At 39.5% G+C, this 22554-nt stretch overlaps 1 protein-coding gene across 1 annotated transcript; it reads left to right on the top strand.

The window, feature by feature from the left end:
- Positions 1-1080: 1080 nt before the first annotated feature.
- LOC131981654 (apoptosis regulator BAX-like) lies at positions 1081-17022 on the top strand. The gene is made up of 7 exons (XM_059346047.1): positions 1081-1237; positions 5269-5372; positions 6164-6212; positions 7684-7845; positions 14739-14871; positions 16652-16756; positions 16847-17022. Exons 2-7 carry the CDS (start codon positions 5303-5305, stop codon positions 16943-16945), a joined length of 618 nt encoding a protein of 205 aa, XP_059202030.1. The 5' UTR covers positions 1081-1237; positions 5269-5302; the 3' UTR covers positions 16946-17022.
- Positions 17023-22554: the final 5532 nt, after the last annotated feature.

The raw sequence follows: 22554 nt of genomic DNA, 5'->3' as shown, positions 1-22554 counted from the left end.
TGTAACTGAACTTGAAAAATGTTGCATACATATCTATGTGTATAAATAATTCCCTAAAATAAATCATTATCATCATCATAAAATATATATACAATGCACGCACACACACCTATGTCCATGTACATCCACACAGATGATGTCATACATAAAAGACACTAACAAACACATAGAATGGAATATGTACAGAGGGGTGTGAATGGGCAAAAAACAAGTAGTAAAATAATTGAATAGGTAATTAATACCTCCAATACTTATAATGGTTCAATGACAGTAAAAATAAATGATTAGATAAATAATTCTTCACCAGTGTAATGGCCTGTGTAAGTTACCTGTTATATGTAATTGAAACACTTTAACTCACACTGTGATTGTGAGGAAGCTTATTTGACACCAAATACACCTACATAAAACATAACGACACATATGAGGGTTTGTCAAATGATTGTTTTGCTGCTCACGGTACCGCAGAGCCTTCTAAAAACAGCATACACGTCATTATACATATGGTTTGCAGTTGTAAAAAAGGCTGCAGTTTCTGTGCATTTAGGCTACAAAACCACTGACCTAGGTTTAGGGCAAAGAACTTTCTGGTAAGGCGTTATAAAAGACAGTTTAAACAGAGACGTGAGCCACAGAAGTTACGTACAAAAGTTAAATTACATTAAAAGCCCAAAAGACCCATCCACCCCCAACCCCCCTCTTAACATGTACTTAGTTTATACAACTCATAGGCCTACACAAAGGGTTATGTTCAATTTTACAGTTGTTAAAAAATCTGTCCATTCATTTCAGTGTAAAATGAGAAAACTTCTCACTTGATTTATTACCTCAGAATTTTTTTTTTTTTTAGGACAACACTATGGTCTCAATCGCTAGTAAAAAATATTCTTCAAGACAATTTGATGTTAATATTTCTAATAATTGCCCCATTTAGAAGAAAATAGAAGATAACGAATCATATGATTTGGGGCGTGGCTACCTTTGATTGACAGGTCACTAACAAGGCGAGCCGTCATCAGGAGAGAAGCAGAGCAATGTGTATCCACGGCAACGTGTCAATAAAGTTATATATAACGTAATATAGGTATAAAAAAGGGCGTTTATCGGTTTGGTCTCATAACTTTGACCCTTTCACACTGTATTTACACTTAATGACAGTGTTTTTGAACGTTTTGTTCATTAAAAATGTCTTCTTCAGCGTTTGGTTGAACTAACAGTCACTGTTCATTTTTCTGAGGTAAGTAACGTACATTTTGTTTTTGTTTTTTGCTAGCCAAAACTGACATCCCAGTGAATGCTCTAGTTAATGCTAACATGAATTAGCAGCGGCTTCTCTCAGTCAGGTTGAGGTGTAGAGAGGCGTAGTCAGTGTCGTCAGATCCCTCTCGCTCCTCCACAGTCCAAATATGGTCTGCTCCGCGTATCGGAAACAAGATAGTGACACAAGATAGCAATGAGTGTAACGCTAAACTCGATGCTTCCAACGGGCCACAAACCAATGGGTGATGTCACGGTGACTATGTCCATTATTCATATACAGTCTATGGTTTCCACCTGCTTTCAGTCATTCATTTTAAACACAGCATGTCAGGACTTATTTAGCTTCACTCCTAAAACAGGCAGAAAGAAATGGGGGCTTGTTTGTTTGCAGTACTGGTGCTAGTCTCATAAGTCTCATGTTTACATGATAATGACTGATGTTTCACCTATACATATAAGTGCAGGAGACATTGTGACTTTAACAGCTTGTTATGGTATCAGTGTGTCAGTGCCTGTCACCACCACACAATTCTTTATTCACTTCATTCACTGGGACGTGGCTGAACGGAAACCTGACTGGCAGGTTTTAGTTGCGTGGTGCAGGTGGTGGAGGAGGATGGGTGTGGTGAGGGGAGAGGGATCATTAAAACACCACCACACAAGGAGAGTAATATACAGTGGCTTGCAAAAGTATTCATGCCCCTTGGATGTTTCACCCTTTTGCTGATTTTACCCATGAAATCATGGTCGATATAACTTGGCCTTTTTAAAAAGAATTTGCGAAAAAAACCCTCTTTAGTATCAAAGTGAAAAAAGATTTTTACAAAATAGTATCAATTAATTCGAAATATATAAGGTAAAATAAATGATTGCATAAGTATTCATCCCCTTTAAAGTAACTGAGGTAATTCAACAGAGTTCCAGCTAGTTGATGCAGCAGTGTCACAGTTAGTGAAATGGAGATCACTTGAGTACAGTTGATGTGTGTCAAGTGATTATAGTATAAAAAACATGTGTCTAGGAGGTCCAGTCTCTGGTTCATCACTATTCCTGCTACACTTGCAACATGAAGAAAAAGGAACACTCCTTGCAACTCAGAGAAAAGATCATTGAAAAGTATAAGTCAAGAGATGGCTACAAAGAAATGTCCAACTCACTGGACATCCCACAGAGTTCAGTTAAACCATCATTAAAAAATGGAAGCAGTATGGCCATCCTCACAATCTGAGTAACCGGGCAAGAACACACATACAACTGTTGCCCTGGTTCTTCACCAGTCTGAGCTGTATGGGAGAGAAAAAAAGCTCATGAAATCTTACCTGGAATTTGCCCAAATGCATGTGGGAGACTCCAGGGTCAATGGGAAGAAGGTTCTACTGTCTGATGAGACAAAAACTGACCTTTTCGGACTAGACTATATGTTTGGCGAACACCAAACACTGCACATCACCACAAACGCACCATCTCCAGCGTGAAACATGGTGGTGGCAGCATCATGCTCTGGGGATGCTCCTCAGCAGCAGGCCCTGGAAGGCTGCAGGGCCAGTCTTCTTCTTGTCAGGTCACTCAGATTGTGAGGACGGCCAGCTCTAAGCAGATTTAAACAAGTGCCATACTGCTTCCATTTCTTAATGATGGTTTAACTGAACTCTGTGGGATGTCCAGTGAGTTTAAATTTCTTTGTAGACATCTCCTGACTTCTACTGTTCATTGATCTTTTCTCTGAGTTGCCTGAAATGTTCTTCTGTCTTCATGTTGCAGTTGTAGCAGGAATAGTGATGAACCAGTGATGACAGACATCAACTAGCTGGAACTTTGTTGTTATAATTTATTTTACCTTATTTATTTTTAATTAATTGGCATTATTTTGTAAAAACCTGTTTTCACTTTCATATTAACAGTTGTTTTTTTTTGCAAATTCTTTTTAAAAAGGTCAAATTATATTGACCTTGATTTCATGTGTAAAAGCAACAAAACATCCTAGGTGTATGAATACTATTGCAAGCCACTGTATATGTAGGCCATCGTCGCCATCATGTGGTGGCTTGAAGTATAGTAGACTGCAGTGTTGTGTAAAAGGCACCTTAGTTAAATCAGCCTTGTGTTATGTGCACCCAAATGCTGGAATTATGGTCTATGCCGTTCCAAGGTAGGTAGCTAAATGATTCTGATCTTCAGATTAAAAAATCTTTCTTGTTACATAAGCAGAATTCACATTTTATTTTTAAATTCTAATAATATATTATTATTACTTTGTGTTGGGACAGGATGGAGGGTGTTTTTGTGGTTTAGGGAAAAAATAATACACAACCTCACATATCAAGAAACATCATGGTCAGTCCTGCAGGAAAGGCAGTACAGTTAAAGTGAACCTGAACCCCTCTGCAAACATATGTTTTATTTTATAAATCCAGATCTGAGCAGGTCAGTACTTCCCATATTTGAAGGTTTAAAATTATTTAGAAACTTAATTAAATTATTGTAAGTAAGTATTATTGTTAATACTAACTCCCTCAATTCAGGACTTAAACACCTACAGAGTCAGGAAGCATAACTGCAGACCAATTACACCGTGGACAACACCTTTTTCAATTTGCCCCCTCAGGAAGTGTGGCAGAGCACTGTACACCAAAACAGTCATCACTCTGATGAAGAGTTAAATCAATCACACAGTGTCAATTACGCTGTAACACTAATTATTTTAACAATTTAAAATGTGCTTTGTGCTCTGACCTGCACACATCTCTACCTACTTGTGTGCATAATAAAGTTCATTCTGATTACAGACATAACGAAAACTATGGAATTTCACACCTAGACACTCCAGAAATGTCCAGGATAAAGCCTGTGGGTGTACATTTTTGTAGAGTTTTTGCAAACCAAAGTGATGATGATCTGCAGCGTTTCTGCCAGCAAAAAATGAAGCCACTGTATGCATCCAAAAAACAAAGAGACATTAAAATGCAAAAAATGTTATGTCCAGTGATGCAGTGCAATGATATTTTTAGCTGTGTAGGTCTGACCTCTGATTGGTGGAAGGGGGAGCTGGAAGACACCAAACCCAAGACTTTAAAGCAGGAGACCAGAGTTTTCCTACCGTTTTGTAGCAGGCTACTTTTGTGTCCCTTCTTGTTTCTTTTTTTGAAGTTTGATCCGTTTATCTTTACCTAACTTCAACCCAAGTGTTTTTGAGTGTCTAAAACAGAGATCATTCATTTTCAACAAACTTCAAAAGTGTATTTCACGTCATCTGTGGCTTGCAGAAAAGGACAATGCCAACTTTTATTCTGCCAGCTGGGTTATGCTGGGTTTATGCTGGGCTTACACCAAACGATTTTCCCAGTCCCAGACTAAAAACTGAAAGTCTTTAGTAAATCTAGGAGTCTTACTGGAGTCACAGCGCGCTCCCGTCATCTCGATCGTTAAGTGTAAGGTAGTAATGTGCGCTGTTTCATATCAGTCTTTTCCTAGTCTTTGGTTTGCGATCATATCAAACACGTATGATATTGTCGCAAGTCGCAGTGACAGAACACAATCAACAACCAATAGATGAGCAGACCGGCCAGTAAAACCACTTCGACAGGAAAAAGTTACATCACAATAATGTTAGTAAGCTCAAGCCTAAATACAAATATAGAGATGTAATATATTTACGGCCACAAGCGGGATTTTGGGGGCGCTGTTTCATAGTAAAAAGAATAGTAAGCAGACCCAGTTAAAATGTATAAATAAATGTATACATAAATAAGTAATAAATAATTGATGAGTTAATGTGTGATTAACTAAATGAAAGTTGATAGAGCTGATAAGTATAATTATTCTTATTAAACAAATAAATTAAATATAATTAAATAGGACATAAATGTATAAATAGTCGCCTAAAACAGGCGTGTCAAACTATGTAATTGTAAATCTGTTTCACTTCCTCGTACTTCTGTGGAAAGCAAAAACTTTTCACGGAGGCACACATCCAGGCTAGTGACCTTTTTATTTTGCCAAACTATCAAGCAGCTCGCTCCATGCAGACAGAAGGTTAGAAATTATGGCTGGCAGACAAGAAGAGGAGAGACAGAAAGAACACCAGGAGCCTCTGGGTGCTGTGGGTGAGGAAGGTATGTGAAGTCAAACTTTGTATGAATATCCAGTATTGTGACCAAATCTGTTTCCACATCAATCTTGTCCTCACCTGAACCTGAACATCTGTCCTTCGCCACAACCAGTTGTTATTTGTGGTGCTTGAAGTACAATTTGCAGGAAGGTTAGGGACCCCAATGATTCTGTGTAGGAAACTGATGTTGACACTAGATTTTCAAAACAACATAAATAAATATGTATATGCTATAATGACAGCTAGAATTGTTTTTCTAAAGACTTTTTTTATTTCCACATCAAAACAAATCCATTCTGATGTAGCTCAGGCTCAGGGAGTGCAGCCAGTTCATCTTGGTTTGCATAACAAAAAGTGAAAGGGAACAGCTTAAAAGCTGCTGGTTGGTGAGATTCACTTCCCTTAAATGTATAAGACAAAAGTGTGTGCAAAACGAAATCTTTAACCGGTGGAAGACCATTGATGTATGACATTATGTATGTGACATTAGTGAAGTAATTGAATATTTTTGTATCTGTTTAGTGTTGCATTTTGTAGGCAGTGCTTGTGCATTTGTCTCACAGTTGGTTTTATATCCCAAACTAACTAGTTTCAAACTAACGAAACCAGCGGATCAGCTGCACATAGCAATAATATTTCTCCAGCCTGGAAGATGACTGCTTGAAAGCATGGCACAGAATGCAGTTATACCAAGAATTTTTAATATGAAAGGAATATGACGTCTAACATTCAACAACAGTCATAGCCGATGATTACAATTATTGTAGCTATTAATTCATATTTTCATTGTTAAAGGTGTCATTGATGATCCCATCCTGAAGACAGCAACATTGTGTTTAAGAAGGTAGGTTTCATATATGATAATGTTTCAATATATGATAATGATAATGTATTTTATACATCACTTTTAAAACAGAGTTAACAGATATAAACACTGAATACAATCAATTTCAATAATCTAGACCTAATTTTTTGAAATGCTCCTCTTTTGATAAAATATATGTTTGGGGTCATTGTTTCTAGCTGTGGGTTTAACATTCGTAGACAAAATATTTTAGTTTTTGGAGGACCTAAAAGAATGATGATTCCATGTTGAAGCAGTTTACTACAAATTGAATACATTACGTAATATTTCAGTTTAGTAGACATTTCAACTCTAACTAGTTTTAGTTCACTGGTTATCTGTGCTTTTTTTTTGCAACATTTTTCAAAGTGATGCTGTTTCAAGTGCAAAACAGTTGTGCCACTCATACCCCTCCTGTCTCTCAGACTACAACTCTAATCAGAAAGTACTCTAGTGTCTCGAAGCTTGGGTAGGTAGTTTATTTAGGGTGTCATTGTGCAATAATCTCTAATGATCCTTCAACATTTTATAATTTAAGTGGTCTGGCAGAAAACTTGTCAGGCTTCTGGAAAACTAGCCTGTTACAGGTAATTTGGCCAATCATGGGTCATTTCAGTGAGAGCGCTGTTCTACAAATACCAGATGTGCGTGGAAATCTCTTAGGTTAAAGCCTGATTCTTCTTTAACCTTCTGCTAACTGTAGCCAAAGGCCCATGGCTGAGGCTAATTTAGGGCAAAACTATTAGATAGGAGAGACTTTATTGTCAGCACTCTATCTACAGCGCAATACACAGAGGAACAACATTGTGTAATAGCCTGGCATGAATACTGGCTTGTTTGCCACATTTACATTTCCTCATTCAGATGGCAGCAGTAGGAGTGGCTGCAGCATTTGTGTTGAAGCGGGAACCTAAATTCCAACAATATCAGACAGTTGTAGACGTATCAACATTAAAATCAATATATATCACTGTGTTTATCGGACCCGGAGTGGCTGCTGTGTCCATATACACGGTAAGAAAGCTGACCCATTAGAAACATTTTCTCTCCATCTCTTAAATGCTTTGCTGATGCTGACATGTATTTTATGCTTTTACTGTGTCAGCGTCTGATAAACAAAATAAAAATTATCAATCGCATGTTTTATTAACTTTAATATGCCGACTGGGGATTTTTTTCCCAGTGATGCCAAAATAAACTGCTTATCCCAGTTTTAAAGGTTCATATTTCTCCAAGTCCAGCGATACAAACAAACCTATGTAAGCATTGAAAAGACTCATTGGTTGCTGTAGTACTTCCTTCTGTCAAAATCCTCAGTCCTCATTCAGTGTAAAGGCATTCTGAAGCGAATATGAGACTTCAACAATCAGAATGACATGAATCAAGTAGTTTTCTATTAGTTAGTTAGTCTTCATTGTATGCAATTCTTTAAGTGTGTGGCATTCTCATGGTGAAGCATTCTTTTCTGTAGGTATGTGATCGAACGTATAAAGAGAGAGAAACCTGGTCTACATGTGTCCTCTGAGCTTCTGGGAGGAAGTCCAAGTGAATTAGAGGATCCAAAAATCAAAGAAGTGGTGGAACAGCTGATCGAGATTACAGATAAGCTGAACAGGAATGCTGAACTGCAACGGTAGGCTTTGCACCATGTACAAACATGGCAACGATGAAATTGAGAAATTAAATAATAATTGGCAACATAATCAGCTATGCCTACTCTTTGACACGTTTTCTTTTAAGGGATGTCGGCGCGATCTGCAAGCGTCATATGCTTATGCGAACTGAAAACCAAAAACTCGATATGGAGACAAAAAGCTAAAAATGGAATAATTAAATTGGAGATAAAGTAACTAGATAGTGATGTAAGTATACATTTTACCACAGCAGAAGGTCCTGGTTTAGAATGCATTTAATGTGTTGTTGTTTTTTTGTCTTAAAAGCTAGAACAAAATGAATGAATAAAGGACTACTAAAAACTTTTACACACATTTTCTTAAATTATACATGTTTAGCTTTCAAATAAAGAGTTCACTCCAAAACAAATGTTGCATGAATTAAACAACAGATTGACTGAAATAGGTATATAAATTCATGCCTCGTCAAATTGTGAGAAAAATACGGAGCCCCCCAGGGGACACGGGGGAAAAAAAATGATGGGTGAAAAAAAAAAATGATGGGTGAAAAAAAAAAAGGGACGGACTTTTGCGAGATCCCGAGATACTTTTGCGAGATCCCGAGATAGTTTTGCGAGATCCCGAGATACTTTTGCGAGATCCTGAGATACTTTTGCGAGATCCCGAGATACTGACGAAAGAAGAGGAGCAATGGAGGAGCGATATTCGCCTATTTTCCGGCCTTCTAACTGGAATAGCGTCACGAAAACCGCACCAATTTCCCCCAGGATGGTTTTATTTTGTACAGAAAACTAAGACTGACATTTCACAGGCTTGATCAACTCCCCAAAATCAGCGAGTCTGGCGAAAGATTAAAGTAACCGGGCCGAATATACGTCCTAGTGCCCAACGGCAGCCAGAGTGCTTAGGGACCGTCGCAAAAGTGCAACGTCTTTCTTTTCTATTTTTAATAACTCACTGGAAATTCATCTAATAAACACCAAACGACTTCTGATGTGTTCATGAACTCACTGTGGACTTCCCACACCCTTTATTTTCAATACACACCTTTTCAATTCCTTTTATTCAGTGTGTACAATATTTAAGCCTTTTATTTTGTAATAGCTCTCTTGTTTTTATAGATATCAAAACCAAACCACTTCTGATGTGTTCATGAACTCATTGTGGATTCCCAACATCCTTTATTGTCGTAAAACAAACACTTTAAATTTCAGATACCATTCCTTCCAGTGTGTCACCAATCATAAGACATCTGTAAGACAATGAATAAAAATGTAATTTACGTATTTAATTACTGTGCAGCCCAATTTATATATGACTATGTTCAACAAAAGACAAAGACTGCTCTTAGTATTTTAACTCCTCACTATTGCTTGCTATAGTTGTTCTCGATTTTCTGTTTTGGAAAGCATCACGAGCTGATGGTCAAGTACAGATGCATACTTGTGGCTGTAGTAATCATATTTTTGTTTATTCACTTTGCTTTAACAGCTTGCAATTAATGCTAAACTACCTGAAAGGTTGTATGTGTCATGCTTGAATGACAATTTGCATGCTTGACCTGAATTAACAGCAGCAATTTTGAAGAAAAAGAACAGTGAAGTCAAAATAAAAAATGAGAAATGTAAAGAAATGAATGATGTCTAAGAATCTTGTAAGGGTTTTAAAGGAAAGCAAGAAGCTGTGGAAGCTTCATAGTGAGTTCATGAACACATCAGAAGTGTTTTGAAGTCGATATGTAGAAAAACAAGTGAGTTATTAAAAAATAAAAGCCTTAAGTATGAATAGAATATACACGCTTATTGCTCCTTATATCTAAACAACTTGTAAAGGTTTTGCTTGAAACTAAAGGGTTGTGACTGATTCAAACAGCTATCAAATAAGAAAGGCCTTATATAAAGAACTATACACACATATTACTTGTGCCTTTAAAAAAGGGGGTTTATTGAAAATAAAGGGTTGTGGGAAATCCACAATGAGTTCATGAACACATCAGAAGTGGTTTAGTGTTGATATCTATAAAATCAAGTGAGCTATTACAAAATAAAAGCCTAAGATATGAAATAATTATATATACTGATTACTTATGCCTTTTAAAAAAATTGAAAGAGTTTTTAATGACAATAAAGGGTTGTGGGAAATCCACAATGAATTCATGAACACATCAGAAGTGGTTTGGTGTTGATATCTATAAAAACAAGAGAGCTATTACTAAATAAAAGGCTTAAATATTGTACACACTGAATAAAAGGAATTGAAAAGGTGTGTATTGAAAATAAAGGGTGTGGGAAGTCCACAGTGAGTTCATGAACACATCAGAAGTCGTTTGGTGTTTATTAGATGAATTTCCAGTGAGTTATTAAAAATAGAAAAGAAAGACGTTGCACTTTTGCGACGGTCCCTAAGCACTCTGGCTGCCGTTGGGCACTAGGACGTATATTCGGCCCGGTTACTTTAATCTTTCGCCAGACTCGCTGATTTTGGGGAGTTGATCAAGCCTGTGAAATGTCAGTCTTAGTTTTCTGTACAAAATAAAACCATCCTGGGGGAAATTGGTGCGGTTTTCGTGACGCTATTCCAGTTAGAAGGCCGGAAAATAGGCGAATATCGCTCCTCCATTGCTCCTCTTCTTTCGTCAGTATCTCGGGATCTCGCAAAAGTATCTCAGGATCTCGCAAAAGTATCTCGGGATCTCGCAAAAGTATCTCGGGATCTCGCAAAACTATCTCGGGATCTCGCAAAACTATCTCGGGATCTCGCAAAAGTATCTCAGGATCTCGCAAAAGTCCGTCCTTTTTTTTTTTTTCACCCATAATTTTTTTTTTTTTTTCACCCATCTTTTTTTCTCCCCCGTGTCCCCTGGGGGGCTCCGTAGAAAAAAAGGTCTAAACCAGACTTACATAAAAAAAAATGTCTAAACTTTCCGCACGGACATGACAAAATTGACGCACGCGCGAAAAGAAATGTGGCGGAACTGACTTTTGGGATTTTGTTTCCGCCCGTCGGGAATTATTTGACACACAGCTAAAGTAAGCTCGACAGTTAGCCTGCCCCGGAGCAGGCTAGTTCAGTGGTGTAAGTTACCATGGTTACTGAGCGGGGAGTCACAAACCACTTTGATGGAACGCATCTCTCACTTAAATTAGCGAGACATATATTAAGCCAGGCTTTTCCTTCATCCACGTTGACGAAACACACCTCAGAACTGAGGTGTGAGGCAGACTATTTCTTTAGCCTCCAACAGAGTGAAAACAAAACAGGCTTTGAAAGTTATATTTAAGAACAGGAGGGAAAAAAAGCAAAAACCAAAGCGGAAGAAAGACACTAAAAACAAAGAATCAGTCTGAAAAGGGAAGGAAGAAAAGGCTAAAACTAGGAAAAATTAAATCAACAACAACAACAAAAATCACTCCACGAGGAGGAAAAATGTCATGACCTGAAAACTCAAAACACTCAAGAGGAGGAAAAACTACTCTGGTGTAAATAGAGCAAAATAACGCACACTTTAAAAAAAAAACAGCTAGACTATGAAAATTTATCCTAGAAACAAAAATCACTCCAAAGGAGGTTAACAGGGGCTATGAAACTTAACAAATCAGCAACGCTATACTATGAAGAGGTACAAGCAACAAATCATTTGTTTCAAGGCAGAGAATAAGACTAACGTAGAGCAAAAGGCAAGACAAGAACTACACTAGGATTATGGCTGGGGTGCATGGCACCAACAAGACACTCTGACACAAGACAAAGAGAGACGCAGACTATAAGGCCTTATCAGACTGCCAGCCAAAATCCGATTTTTAGCCCATCCAGATTGGAACTGGATGGCTAATTTGAAGTCTGAACAGTCACAAATCACATGAAATCCGGTTTTTGCAAACCGGATCGAAACCACCTTCGGGAGGTAGTTTCAGATCGCATTTGGACAGATGCGTCTCAGTCTGAACCGCTCCAAACACTCAGATCGGTTTTGACTGTCCGTGACGTCACTCTACGCGGCACGCGTAGCGCCGGCAGCGCGGAGACGAGGTATCCACCGGCAGCCGCGCCCGACCATATCATGCGACCCGACGGGGGCGTCTATCCACCCGGTTTCTCCCCTGGTGCGTCTGAGATGTTCTGCACCTCTACTGGACAGTGATAAGGCCAATATACGGAGGTGACATGCCTCCCTCATGTTTGTTGTTGCTGTTCTTGTCGCTGTCGCAATTATATGACGTCTGACGCCGTTACTATAGCAACCTGTCAGATCAGTCAATAATGTGGCCCAGTCTGAACAGAGCCATATCCGATTTGGACACTTGCTAAAAACAGTGTGGACAGTCAGCCCTAAAAATCTGATTTGAGTAGGAATCTGATTTGAATCAGATTCGCCTGCAGTCTGAACGCAGCCTAAAACATATGAGGGTAATGGGGAACAGGTGGACACAATCAGGAATCAGGGCAGACTGCGTCTCATGTCCCTTAATTTTCGCTTCCTCTCTCCTCGCTACGTTTCCTTGGACTAAGAAGCAGGGATGCAAAAAAAGAGACTTGGGGTGCGTTCCAAGTCCCTTAATTTTTGCCTCCTCTATCCTCTATCCTCGCTTGAACCGGAAGTTCTTTCGCGGGCGCCATCTTTACGACCATCCCAAAGCTCTTATTTGTGCTCGGATGATAGAGGATAGAAGAGAGAGGAGGCATATCTGAGGAGGCACAAGTGAGGAAACATGAGAGTATCCTATGCGGTAGTCTTTTAGCGGTGGCCCCGCCCCCTGACTGGACACCGGTTATTGATTAGACGCTGCAGCTGATCAGACTGATGTTATACATCACAACATCGCTGTAGTTTCAAACCGGAGTGAAGACAGATCACAGATTAAACTTAAGTGTGTCACCACAAGTTTTATATTTTATTTATATTCACCATGTAGTTAAAATCTGTTTTATTGTGACTCTGAACAAGAAAAACACCACAAACCTATTTCTACATTTATAATAAATTAAGAGAAAGATCGCTCTAGAAGCTTTTTTCCTTTTCGTGATCTGTTTTTTCCACCATACAGATTCATTATGGATATCATTAAAGTAAAAAAAAAAAAAAGTAGAGAGTCTGTCTGTCAGCAGGAAAGACTTTCACATTGTTTGTCATCTTCATCAGTCCCACGTGAGGCTGATCATTGCTGAGTGTAGCTTTGATCTGAGTGACATCATTTACATTTTACCTTAATCATCCAACCTAATAAAACATCGGCTGGTGTTCAGCGGACACAATCATGTTATGGGATATTAAATAATTAATTTATCACCAGGATCGTCTACTACGACGGCGTATTAGGGCTATGTATGAAAAAATAAATAAATAGGGACCCAGGGGAGAGGGGCCCAGCCACCATGGCATGCATAAAAATGCATAACATGAGGTGATGGTACTACATCACCACATTTCATTCCTTTCTACCTGCGGGATGTCTTCTCCGACTGACGCTCCCCTTCAGCCTGACGGTACACAGAGCGCTGTCTTTCCGATCCTACTCTGCTCCTTTTTGACAGTTACAGTATGTAATATTTGTCTAAACTTTTTTCACAGCAGCAGGTTTATTTTTCCCAGCCTTCATTCCTCACGGGCATTCTCATGTTATGCATCTTTACACGTGCCATGGTGGCTGGGTTTAGGGAATCATTATTCATCTCTGAAGTTGGTGTGTGTTTGCATTTGTGGTACCGGACGGACCCAGTGAGACATGGACCAATATTACCCCCCTCTCCCGGGTCCATTTTTTTTTTTCATACTTGGCCCTAATACGCCGTCCTAATATGTACAGAAGAAATATTCTAAATAATAATAAATAAATAGTATAAAGGCATTCCCGTGCCCCTGAGCTGGACACAGTTCAATACACAATGCAGGTTGTTATTCATGTGCAGCTGTTTGTTAAACAGAGAAAACACTAAGCAACTAGCAACTAACAGCTGATCCAGCTGTGATCTGCTGCCGCCGTCATTAGAAACGGACGTTAATTCACGTGACGTATTGTAACGGCAGAGTGGTACTGTTTCTGTAGGTTCATGCTCATTAATTCCAGGGAAATAAAGAAGAGGTTGGTAATAATGTTAGTATAACCAGCATCCAGCACCAAAACTGAACTGCAAATCATGGCTACTCAGACACACCAGTGAAATACACTTAGCGGAGGTATGAATTTTTTTATATTAATCACTTTCTTTGACTCAAACACCACAGTTTTAAAGTAAAGCATGGAATAAGGAGAGATATTTAGCTGTGCATCACACTTGACAGTCTGCAGAGCCCCAAAGCCCACACATGCCCCCACTGTTCATTTATTAGAGTTTATAATATTGTTTTATTGTTCACCTCACTAAACCTTTATTTATGTTTTGCTTTTGTCTCTGTCCACCAAGGATTTTACATGTCAGTGCCAACAATTTACTTACATTTACAGTTTGCATGTTCTCCCCGTGTCAGCGTGGGTTCTCACCGGGTACTCTGGCTTCCTGCACTTAGGTTTAATTGGTGACCCATAGATGTGAATGAGAGTGTCTCCTGCGATAGTCTGGCGACCTGTCCAGGGTGTACACCGCCTCTCGCCCAATGATTTTGCATTATTATAGTACAAATGTGCAAGTTATAGAAAAATTCACCTTGAACAGTTGATGGATAGCTGTAAACATGTTGTAAATTACTTTTGAGCAAGGGTGCAATCCTCATTACATCTGTGTTTTGGAGCCAGCCTCAAGTGGAATTGGAACTGCAATTTTGGCAAATTGCGGTGGCTCTTTTTCATCCCTGGAGGTTGCCGCTTACTTGTATTGCATCACAAGACACATTTCAGAGAAGTTTGACAGAAATCAAATCAAAATGTATTTGAATCTGTCTGTTTCTTCCTGTCAGACTGATCAACCAGGTTCCAGACAACTGCTCTCTGGATATCTTCATGAAGGTGGCCAGAACCGTATTTGCTGATGGCATTAATTGGGCTCAAGTGGCGTGTCTCTTCCACCTGGCCTACGAACTCATATGTCAGGTATCATTTATTTTATTAAGATGCTGATATCCATTTGTTTGCTCAATTTGTGACATGCTTCCATACCTGCCAACATTCCTGTTTGTCCTGCGTTTCTCCCGTATTTCAAGGCCTTCTCCCATCGACCTCCCATTTTCTTTTCTTACTTTGATCATAATACACATATCTGCTATTCACTAGGATAGTGATCATGTCTTCTGCAATATCCACAGCATTTTTGGGAACACAGCAAAGCTTTAAACTGCATGACAACTTTGCGCACCTGCTCAGGTGGAAATTCAATTTTCTGCTAGACACAATGTCCAGACAGAGATGCTACAGTACATGGCTTGAGACTGTAAGCAGCTGCTATACAATAAATGTGCTAATGTAGCCAATATGCACTTGCTAACATTATATGTTGGTTGCAAGTTGATCTTGACCTAAAGCTTGTCTTTCCACCAGAAATTGCCATCAATCTCAGGCTGGACCAGATCATGTGGTCAGCCTCACAAAAGTACCTGTACATTGTGAAGCTAACTGTGCCATGGGAGGCTGCAGTTGGGGAAGCATACGAACATAAGAGGCTGAAATATTCAGATCTAGCAGCCGATGCAGTTAAAGGGGGCTGGAGGACACAAGTACTCACTTTGATGGTTGGCTGCAGAGGCTTTGTAGCCATGTCTTCCACCAGGATACTGAAAGGGATGGAAGTTCAAGGTTAGGGATTATAACTGAACTTAGATCAATGCATTTCCCAGCCCCAGTGTCACTTTCATTTTCTTACATTAAACACAGAAATCTGGTGTCAGTAGGTACTAACTTTGGAGTGGTTCTGTTGAATAAAGCACAGAGTCAAAGAACTTGTCTTTCTGTTAAATTTAAGGAGGACTCAAAGCACACCACAAGGTATGAGATGGGCAATGAGTTACTATCAGTGGAAATCAGGAAGGTTAATAACAATTACAAAATTACACAGCGCATAAGAGGAGCACATGTATGGGGACACATCTGAAGCATTATGTCATTTATCATTATGTCCCAACCCATAGCGACAGTTAGCCTGGCTAACACCAGACTAATCTCAATGAGATTAGGTCTGGAAACGAGCCATTCATTTCTCTGTAGAGGAGGTGTGGTTTACGATCCTCCAGAGCCGTTTATTGGGCGATTAGAATGTCTATCAAAAGCGTCTGTAGGTAGCTCTTAGCCAATCAGATCAGTTATACCAGATGACGTATGTAGAGCAAGCCGCTAGCAGCACTAATAGCCCCGCTACCGGTGATCTCGCTACGAGCCGGGGGACAGTGGAGCCGCCGAGAGACCTTTCGCCTTTCAACTTTCGCTCTAAACTATTTAAAACACCATCTACAGCTAAAGAGAGTTTCGCGTCTGCAGCAGCCATGTTGGATCCGTAAGAAAACTACAAGCTTCCAAGTGCCAAGTAGTACGCGTCATCGTCTTGCCGTCCCTCCCCGCTCTGTGATTGGATCCCTAAAACAGGGCTAAGAAACGGCCCTGGTTGCCAGACTGGATGGAGGTTCGAAATTAAATTCGAGCGCGCAAGGCAGTATGGGTATACCCAGGCTAAGCGACAGTCACAAGACATTACACATCTCTATCTGCTCCCGAAGGACATTTGTGACTGGCCAGATTACATGAATGTCATGAGACAGAACAACATAGGTCATCGCAACTTTGAGCAATATATGACCTGAAATCATATTTGACAAATCATAAAATACATATAAGCAAAATGAAAAATATCCAGTACACTGATCTTTTGGATTTTGTTTTAAAGGCACTGATCAAGAACCATCCAGAAACCATCAGAGCAATCATCGAAGGTTTTCGCCAAGTCATCAGAGAGCAACCCTACTACTGGCTTGTACAGCAGGGAGGCTGGGTGAGTAATACATTACCCCAAAAAGATCTGTCAGTCATGTTATTTGTATAATTATTTTAAATTATATTAAATTGGTTCTGATATTTCTAGGTGGGGGTGATCACTGGTTGTCGTCAGTGGAGGACAGTAGCGATAGTAGCATCAGTAGCACTGGTGGCAGCTATTGTTTACTACAGGAAGACACGCTGATAGCATCAGACCGTACAACTCCGCACTCCATCTCCTGAATAAATGCAGTTTGTTAATGAGGACAGTTTGTGGACATTAATTATTACCATTCCTCAGCCTCCATCTCATCAAAAAAGTGCATTTGAAGCCAGCTGAGCATTTCCATTAACCTTCACCAGCAGCGATATGGAAGTACAAGAGCTGCTGCAACACACTGCACATGTGCATGATGGCTGCCTCACATATCCAGCTTCTGCTTGGAGTATGGGTTGTTCAATTAACACTTCATGTCCCCAAGACGCAATTTGCACATGAACAGGCTGTATGGAAGAAGTACCCACCGTTGTCACTACTCTTTCAGTTTTTCTGCTGTGCTCAGAATTAACAATATAGCAACCTCTTGGAGTGTTGCCATCTTTGTTATTTACATCCTGCAAATGCTGTATTTTTTATACAGTCTGCTTTCTCTGGTGTGCCTTCTAGTAGAACACATTGTAACAAGTGAAAAACAAGTATATCTCCAGCTTAGATGTCTTCAAACAGATCTAAGGACCCAACTGTGAGGAGTACTCACTGGCTGTATCCCAATGTCAAGGATCCTTCCTTGGTAGGATCCTTTCTTCTGTGTCGGGTCCTCCAGGGGCCAGAGTCCTTCCTATCACTGGTGTAACGTGCAAATGGAACAGCCTTTCGAGTGTGTAGGTGTGCGTCACTGTGTAATTGGACGTCAATTTCTAAACCAGTTCAGATGTGTCTCTGGCATCAGCACTCTGACATATTAGAAATGGAAGAAGATGCTTTGAGGTTGAATCTCCACGATTTAGCAAGTAAAAGCCACAAAGTGGATTAAACCTGAATGTTTCACTGATCCTGGCTGAATTTGGCCGCTACTTAGTTTCATAAAAGCAGCGGTGCATAATTCATCATGGAAATATGTTCTGTGATTTATTTTGATTTTATTTTAGAGTACAGTACAATAACAGTTATTTATAAATAACAATAAAGGATTATAGCGGACTGTCGGTCTGTTAACACAATAAACAAATGTATAACTTTCTGAATGGCATAGCTATGTATACTTTGCATATAGTCCATCATCTGACGTATATATAAATGAACAATTAATAACTTTAACGACTGAGATGGCATCAATTTACTTAACTGGCAATGTATCAAGATTATGTTTATTATCTTTTAGCTAAATATTCTGGCATTTGTTTATGCATCTGTTTTTGCTTGACTTTGAACACAAGTTTTGTAAGTTATGTGATAACAAATATTAGTGTAAACTGAAAATACTATTTAAATTCATATTGTGCCGCCGGCGTCGCTGTTTCGCCATTTTTAAATCTCCTGGTAGACCAGTGTGTGCAAGGCTTTATGTGTACTCAGGGTGCACGGAGAACACACACATGCATCCTTGGAATTTGGGCAAAAGAAGGACTCTGTCCTCTGGAGGATCCTGGACATCGGGACAGTCCTTCAGCTGTCAATGATGTAGAATCCTTCAAATTCAGCCGTTGGAGGATCCTTCCTTGACTTTGGGATACAGCTACTGTCTCACCTTCAAGGGCTATTTCATGCCTCCTGAGTTTTTTTTTTCTTAAGTCAGCTGCTCAGCAGCCGTGGTTTTGTTTCTTCTTATCCTTATCCAAGCCTTTTTATTTGAACATACAAAGTGATTATGTACGTTCACTGAGTGAATATTTAGAAAATAAAACATATTTCTCGCTAGAAATGTAATCAAAATCCATTTTTATTCAGAAACTAAATCAAAATATTGATTTTTTTTTCACTAAAAATGAGAGAACTGTCCGCCATGTTTTTTGTTCTGACCGCCGGAACCTTGAAAGTCACGTGACTTGGACACAAACCAATAGGAAAAAAGCGAAATCTAGGTCAGTTTCACGTAAATTTGAGTTAAGTTGAGTTTGAGTTAAGCAAATCTGTGGCTATTTCACGGATTCCTGTGAGACCAGGTTCATTTTTGTGGGTATCTCTCTGGGATAACTTTAAGATACCCCAAGTACACAACTGTGTCCAATACCTCATCCCCCTGACACCCGACACTAGCTCACACCGTGCCCCAGAGCAGCTGTACCAAAGACTCTGTTCATGTCTGTGCATTTTAACCGGGGTCTGGATCCCTTCTGCACTAGCTCCTATCCATCCACTCAGCTCCAACTCCCTTGTTTGATTTTGTTTTGTGCGAATGACCAAAGCTTTTAAAAATAACGATTCAAAAATAAATTGTATATTTTCTTATAATTCCAAGAACCACGTCTCAGGCCTCTTAATGAGTAAACTTAACTGTGTGCTTTGTGTACTACCAAATTAATTACCCGGGTGAAACTCCCAGGGTGGCGTTGTCGGTCCCTTTTCCTATTTGGTTTAATTTCATTCTCTTTTCACCCTATCCTCGCCACATACGCTCTGTTAACCAGGCCAATGCTTTTTTAAATTTTTGTTTTTTTTATTACCACCAAAAATGTTAAATCTCCTTCCAACCTCTGCAGGTAATGAGTGTCACTATTGCACATGCTGCGGGCAAAAACCTTATAACAATGACAAGCTTGAAATTCACACAATCAAACTGAAAAAAAAAAGATTGCATTAAAGTCTATGGGACCTTGGTCAGAGCTGGCCAAAGATTGGCAAGTCTGCATTCTATGTGCAGGACTTAGCAAAGGGTCAAATACACATTGGTTCAGGTATCTGAATGTAGATGAATATAACTGGTACATTTTCAGAAACACTGATGAAGGCAAGCATAACAGATGAGGTTGTGTAATCTAATCCTCCCTTGATTCCAGATAAATGGCTGGATTTGGGTATTTCAAAACTTAAGGCAGATATCTGGATCAACTTGATATCAAATCTTCAGGATCATTTTGATCCCACCTCAGAGGTGGATTTCACTTAGATTGACAAGGCCTCAGCTCCCCTTCTCCTAGGTATTTTTTACTCAAGATGTTCATTACACTTAATTTAAAGTGTTAGTGTTTTACTTTTAGAATTAAATAAGCCTAATTGTAAGAAATTAAAGCATAGTAAAATATTTAACCCCACTTTATGAAACTACTGTAAATATATCATGCTGCACATTGAAGCACTTTCCAAGCATTTTCAAGGTATATTTTCATGCTTCTGATTAAATGTAGACAAATTTGACTTCTGTCAGAAGCTTAAAAATGCACTTTTAAAAATATCTGGAATCAACTTAAATGTGATTTTTAAAACATGCAGCAAGGTGTTTGTGTACAAACTGATTAATTTAACTAATCAAATCAGATACTATTTTGCTATAAAGGACGAATTAGGATTAGCTTGTCACTGACCAAGCTATATAGCATGAAAGTAATGGACCTGCACTTATATAGCGCTTTTCTAGTCGCTCTGCGACCACTCAAAGTGCTTTACACTATAGACTGCGCTCATTCACCCTTTCACACACACATTCATACTGGTGGCAGAGGCTACCCTAAACGGTGCCAACTACCACCATTGGGAATTCATTCTGTCGTGGAAATTTTGACAACTGCACTAAGTTAATGGGTGAGCTGGCCAAACACAAAGCACTCAATACTCTGTTCAGCAAGTTTTATTTGCACATTCGTATTCCATACACTGCACACGAATGTGTCAATTCTGTTGTATTTCCCAGCATTGATTCTTCAGCAAGTCTCAATGTGGTCCTTTCTTACTGTCCTATACATCACATCAGGAAAGAGCCCACTGATCCACATGTTCCCCTCAATCATGGTGTTATCAAAGCTAAATTCACAGAGTCAGTTGCCTTGTGTCTTAAATATCAAGTAGGTCGCCGCCTACTTCATGTCCCACCATGCGGGAAACACCAAATTTCCTTCACAATTCACACACCATTGAACGCAGAGGGGAGCAATTTGGGGTTCAGTATCTTGCTCAAGGATACTTCGACGGTCAGGGATCGAACCACCAACCCTTCGGTTGGGGGGCAACCCACTCTACCAACTGAGCCACAGCCGCCCCACAATGCAATTACAATTTCAAGCAGTTTCAATCACTTTATTCAAAATCCAATAACTTGAAAACTTTGAATGTATCAATACAATTAAAGTGTTTCCAAGGATTTCCAGCACTCAGGGACCCGGTTGTCCTTAATAGCTGAGACGTCCATGGCTGTGAGTGGACTCTGAAAGCAGAAGAAAGAGAAAGTGTATGATTATATCTTTATGTACACAAAGCATGACACCATCATCAGCATTATTGGAGCATTCTGGCACTTCTGAATGAACCGTATATTCGTACAGTGTAACATTACGTTTCCTAAGAAATGCAGCAGTCTGATCTGTACACATGTGGCATCATTTTTTAAAGTCTGTTGCCAATGATGTAACGCTAATAAACTCTGAACGGGTTGGTGTTAGTTTAAAGAGTTAAGGTATGATGTACGTCCGATTAGTTCCTTTATAAGTTAAACCATAGACTAAAATTAATCAACAAAGCAGCTACCTCGCTCGCCCGCTGGCTGCTTAACACACAAGTCAATGAAGCCGAGTTAGCTACTGTTAGCATGTACTGTATGTATACCGTTAACTTACACTTTTGACGTGAAAGTCGTGCTCCCTGCTCCCTTCGTCAGGTAGTCCCACCTGTTTTCCAGGGGGGCCGATAGGATTTTTGACTGGGGGGGACAAAGCTGTCAGCAAATTATTTCAATTCAATGAGTTGTTTTACCACTCAATGCCTTAACCAAAATATGTTTTATTTAAACATTTTTATATGAACTGTAGTGTAAACAACAACCAACATACTTACATAAATAAAAAGAAGTTTGTACATTTTTTGGACCCAAACACATCTCTCCTCCTTTCATTAACCTGAACATACTGCTGGGCAATTTCTTATCTGTCCCGTCTGTCAAGCCTAGAACCAGTGTTTCCCACAGGATTTTTTTTTGTCAGAATTTTTTTTCCCTAAAAGCCTAAATTTGTCTCTCGCACATTCTAAGCCACTATTCCATCTTAATCATTGCATTTTTTTAATGAATTATTGTAAATGAGAATAAGGGTTCTGTTTTATTTAAGTCAATCATAATTTTAATTAAGTCATCATATTTTGACAGTTTTCTTGTAAATTCTGTGGTGGACTGTGCTAACACATCCATGTGCTCTTATTTTGAAAGCTAGATGTGTTTGCTTTTATTTTGAAGGCGGGTCAACACGTTCCTTCCGTAACGCTTTATGGTGTGTTAAAATTACACTGAAAGTCGGAACTTGTAGCTCGGAACAATGTCGAAAATTCTGACGTTCGTGTAGACCTTGAACGCACCATATGTGCTGCAGTGTAAATAAGTCTAACTAATGGGCACATTAATCCTCTGTTTCTGTCTCCTGATGTAGGGAAAGTGGGGGGACAGATCGGGATCACTATGAATCTTGTGGGGGACATCCCCCACCCCCCCTCCCTAGTGCCATCTGCGCGCATACGGTTCATTTATATACAGTCTATCTATGGTATGGTTCCAACATCCACAATGTTTTCGTGAGTGTATGTTTTCTGTAAGTGTAATTTCCTCCATGCTTGGTGCCCACTGGCCGCTGGGGGGAAACGAGGCGTATCAGCCGGTGGCCGCTGAGCGCTTCCTT

This window comes from Centropristis striata, chromosome 2, assembly GCF_030273125.1.
Source record: "Centropristis striata isolate RG_2023a ecotype Rhode Island chromosome 2, C.striata_1.0, whole genome shotgun sequence".
In the NCBI taxonomy this organism is placed as follows: domain Eukaryota; kingdom Metazoa; phylum Chordata; class Actinopteri; order Perciformes; family Serranidae; genus Centropristis; species Centropristis striata.
The sequence above is the reverse complement of the archived record's forward strand: the minus strand, read 5'-3'. Positions and strand labels throughout refer to the sequence as shown.

Bases quoted from the DNA above. Each gene is read 5' to 3' on its own strand.
- LOC131981654 (XM_059346047.1), top strand. From the start codon at position 5,303: ATGGCTGGCAGACAAGAAGAGGAGAGACAGAAAGAACACCAGGAGCCT. The intron at 5,373-6,163 runs GTATGTGAAGTC...TCATTGTTAAAG, and splicing joins GGGTGCTGTGGGTGAGGAAG to GTGTCATTGATGATCCCATC. The intron at 16,757-16,846 runs GTGAGTAATACA...TGATATTTCTAG, and splicing joins TTGTACAGCAGGGAGGCTGG to GTGGGGGTGATCACTGGTTG.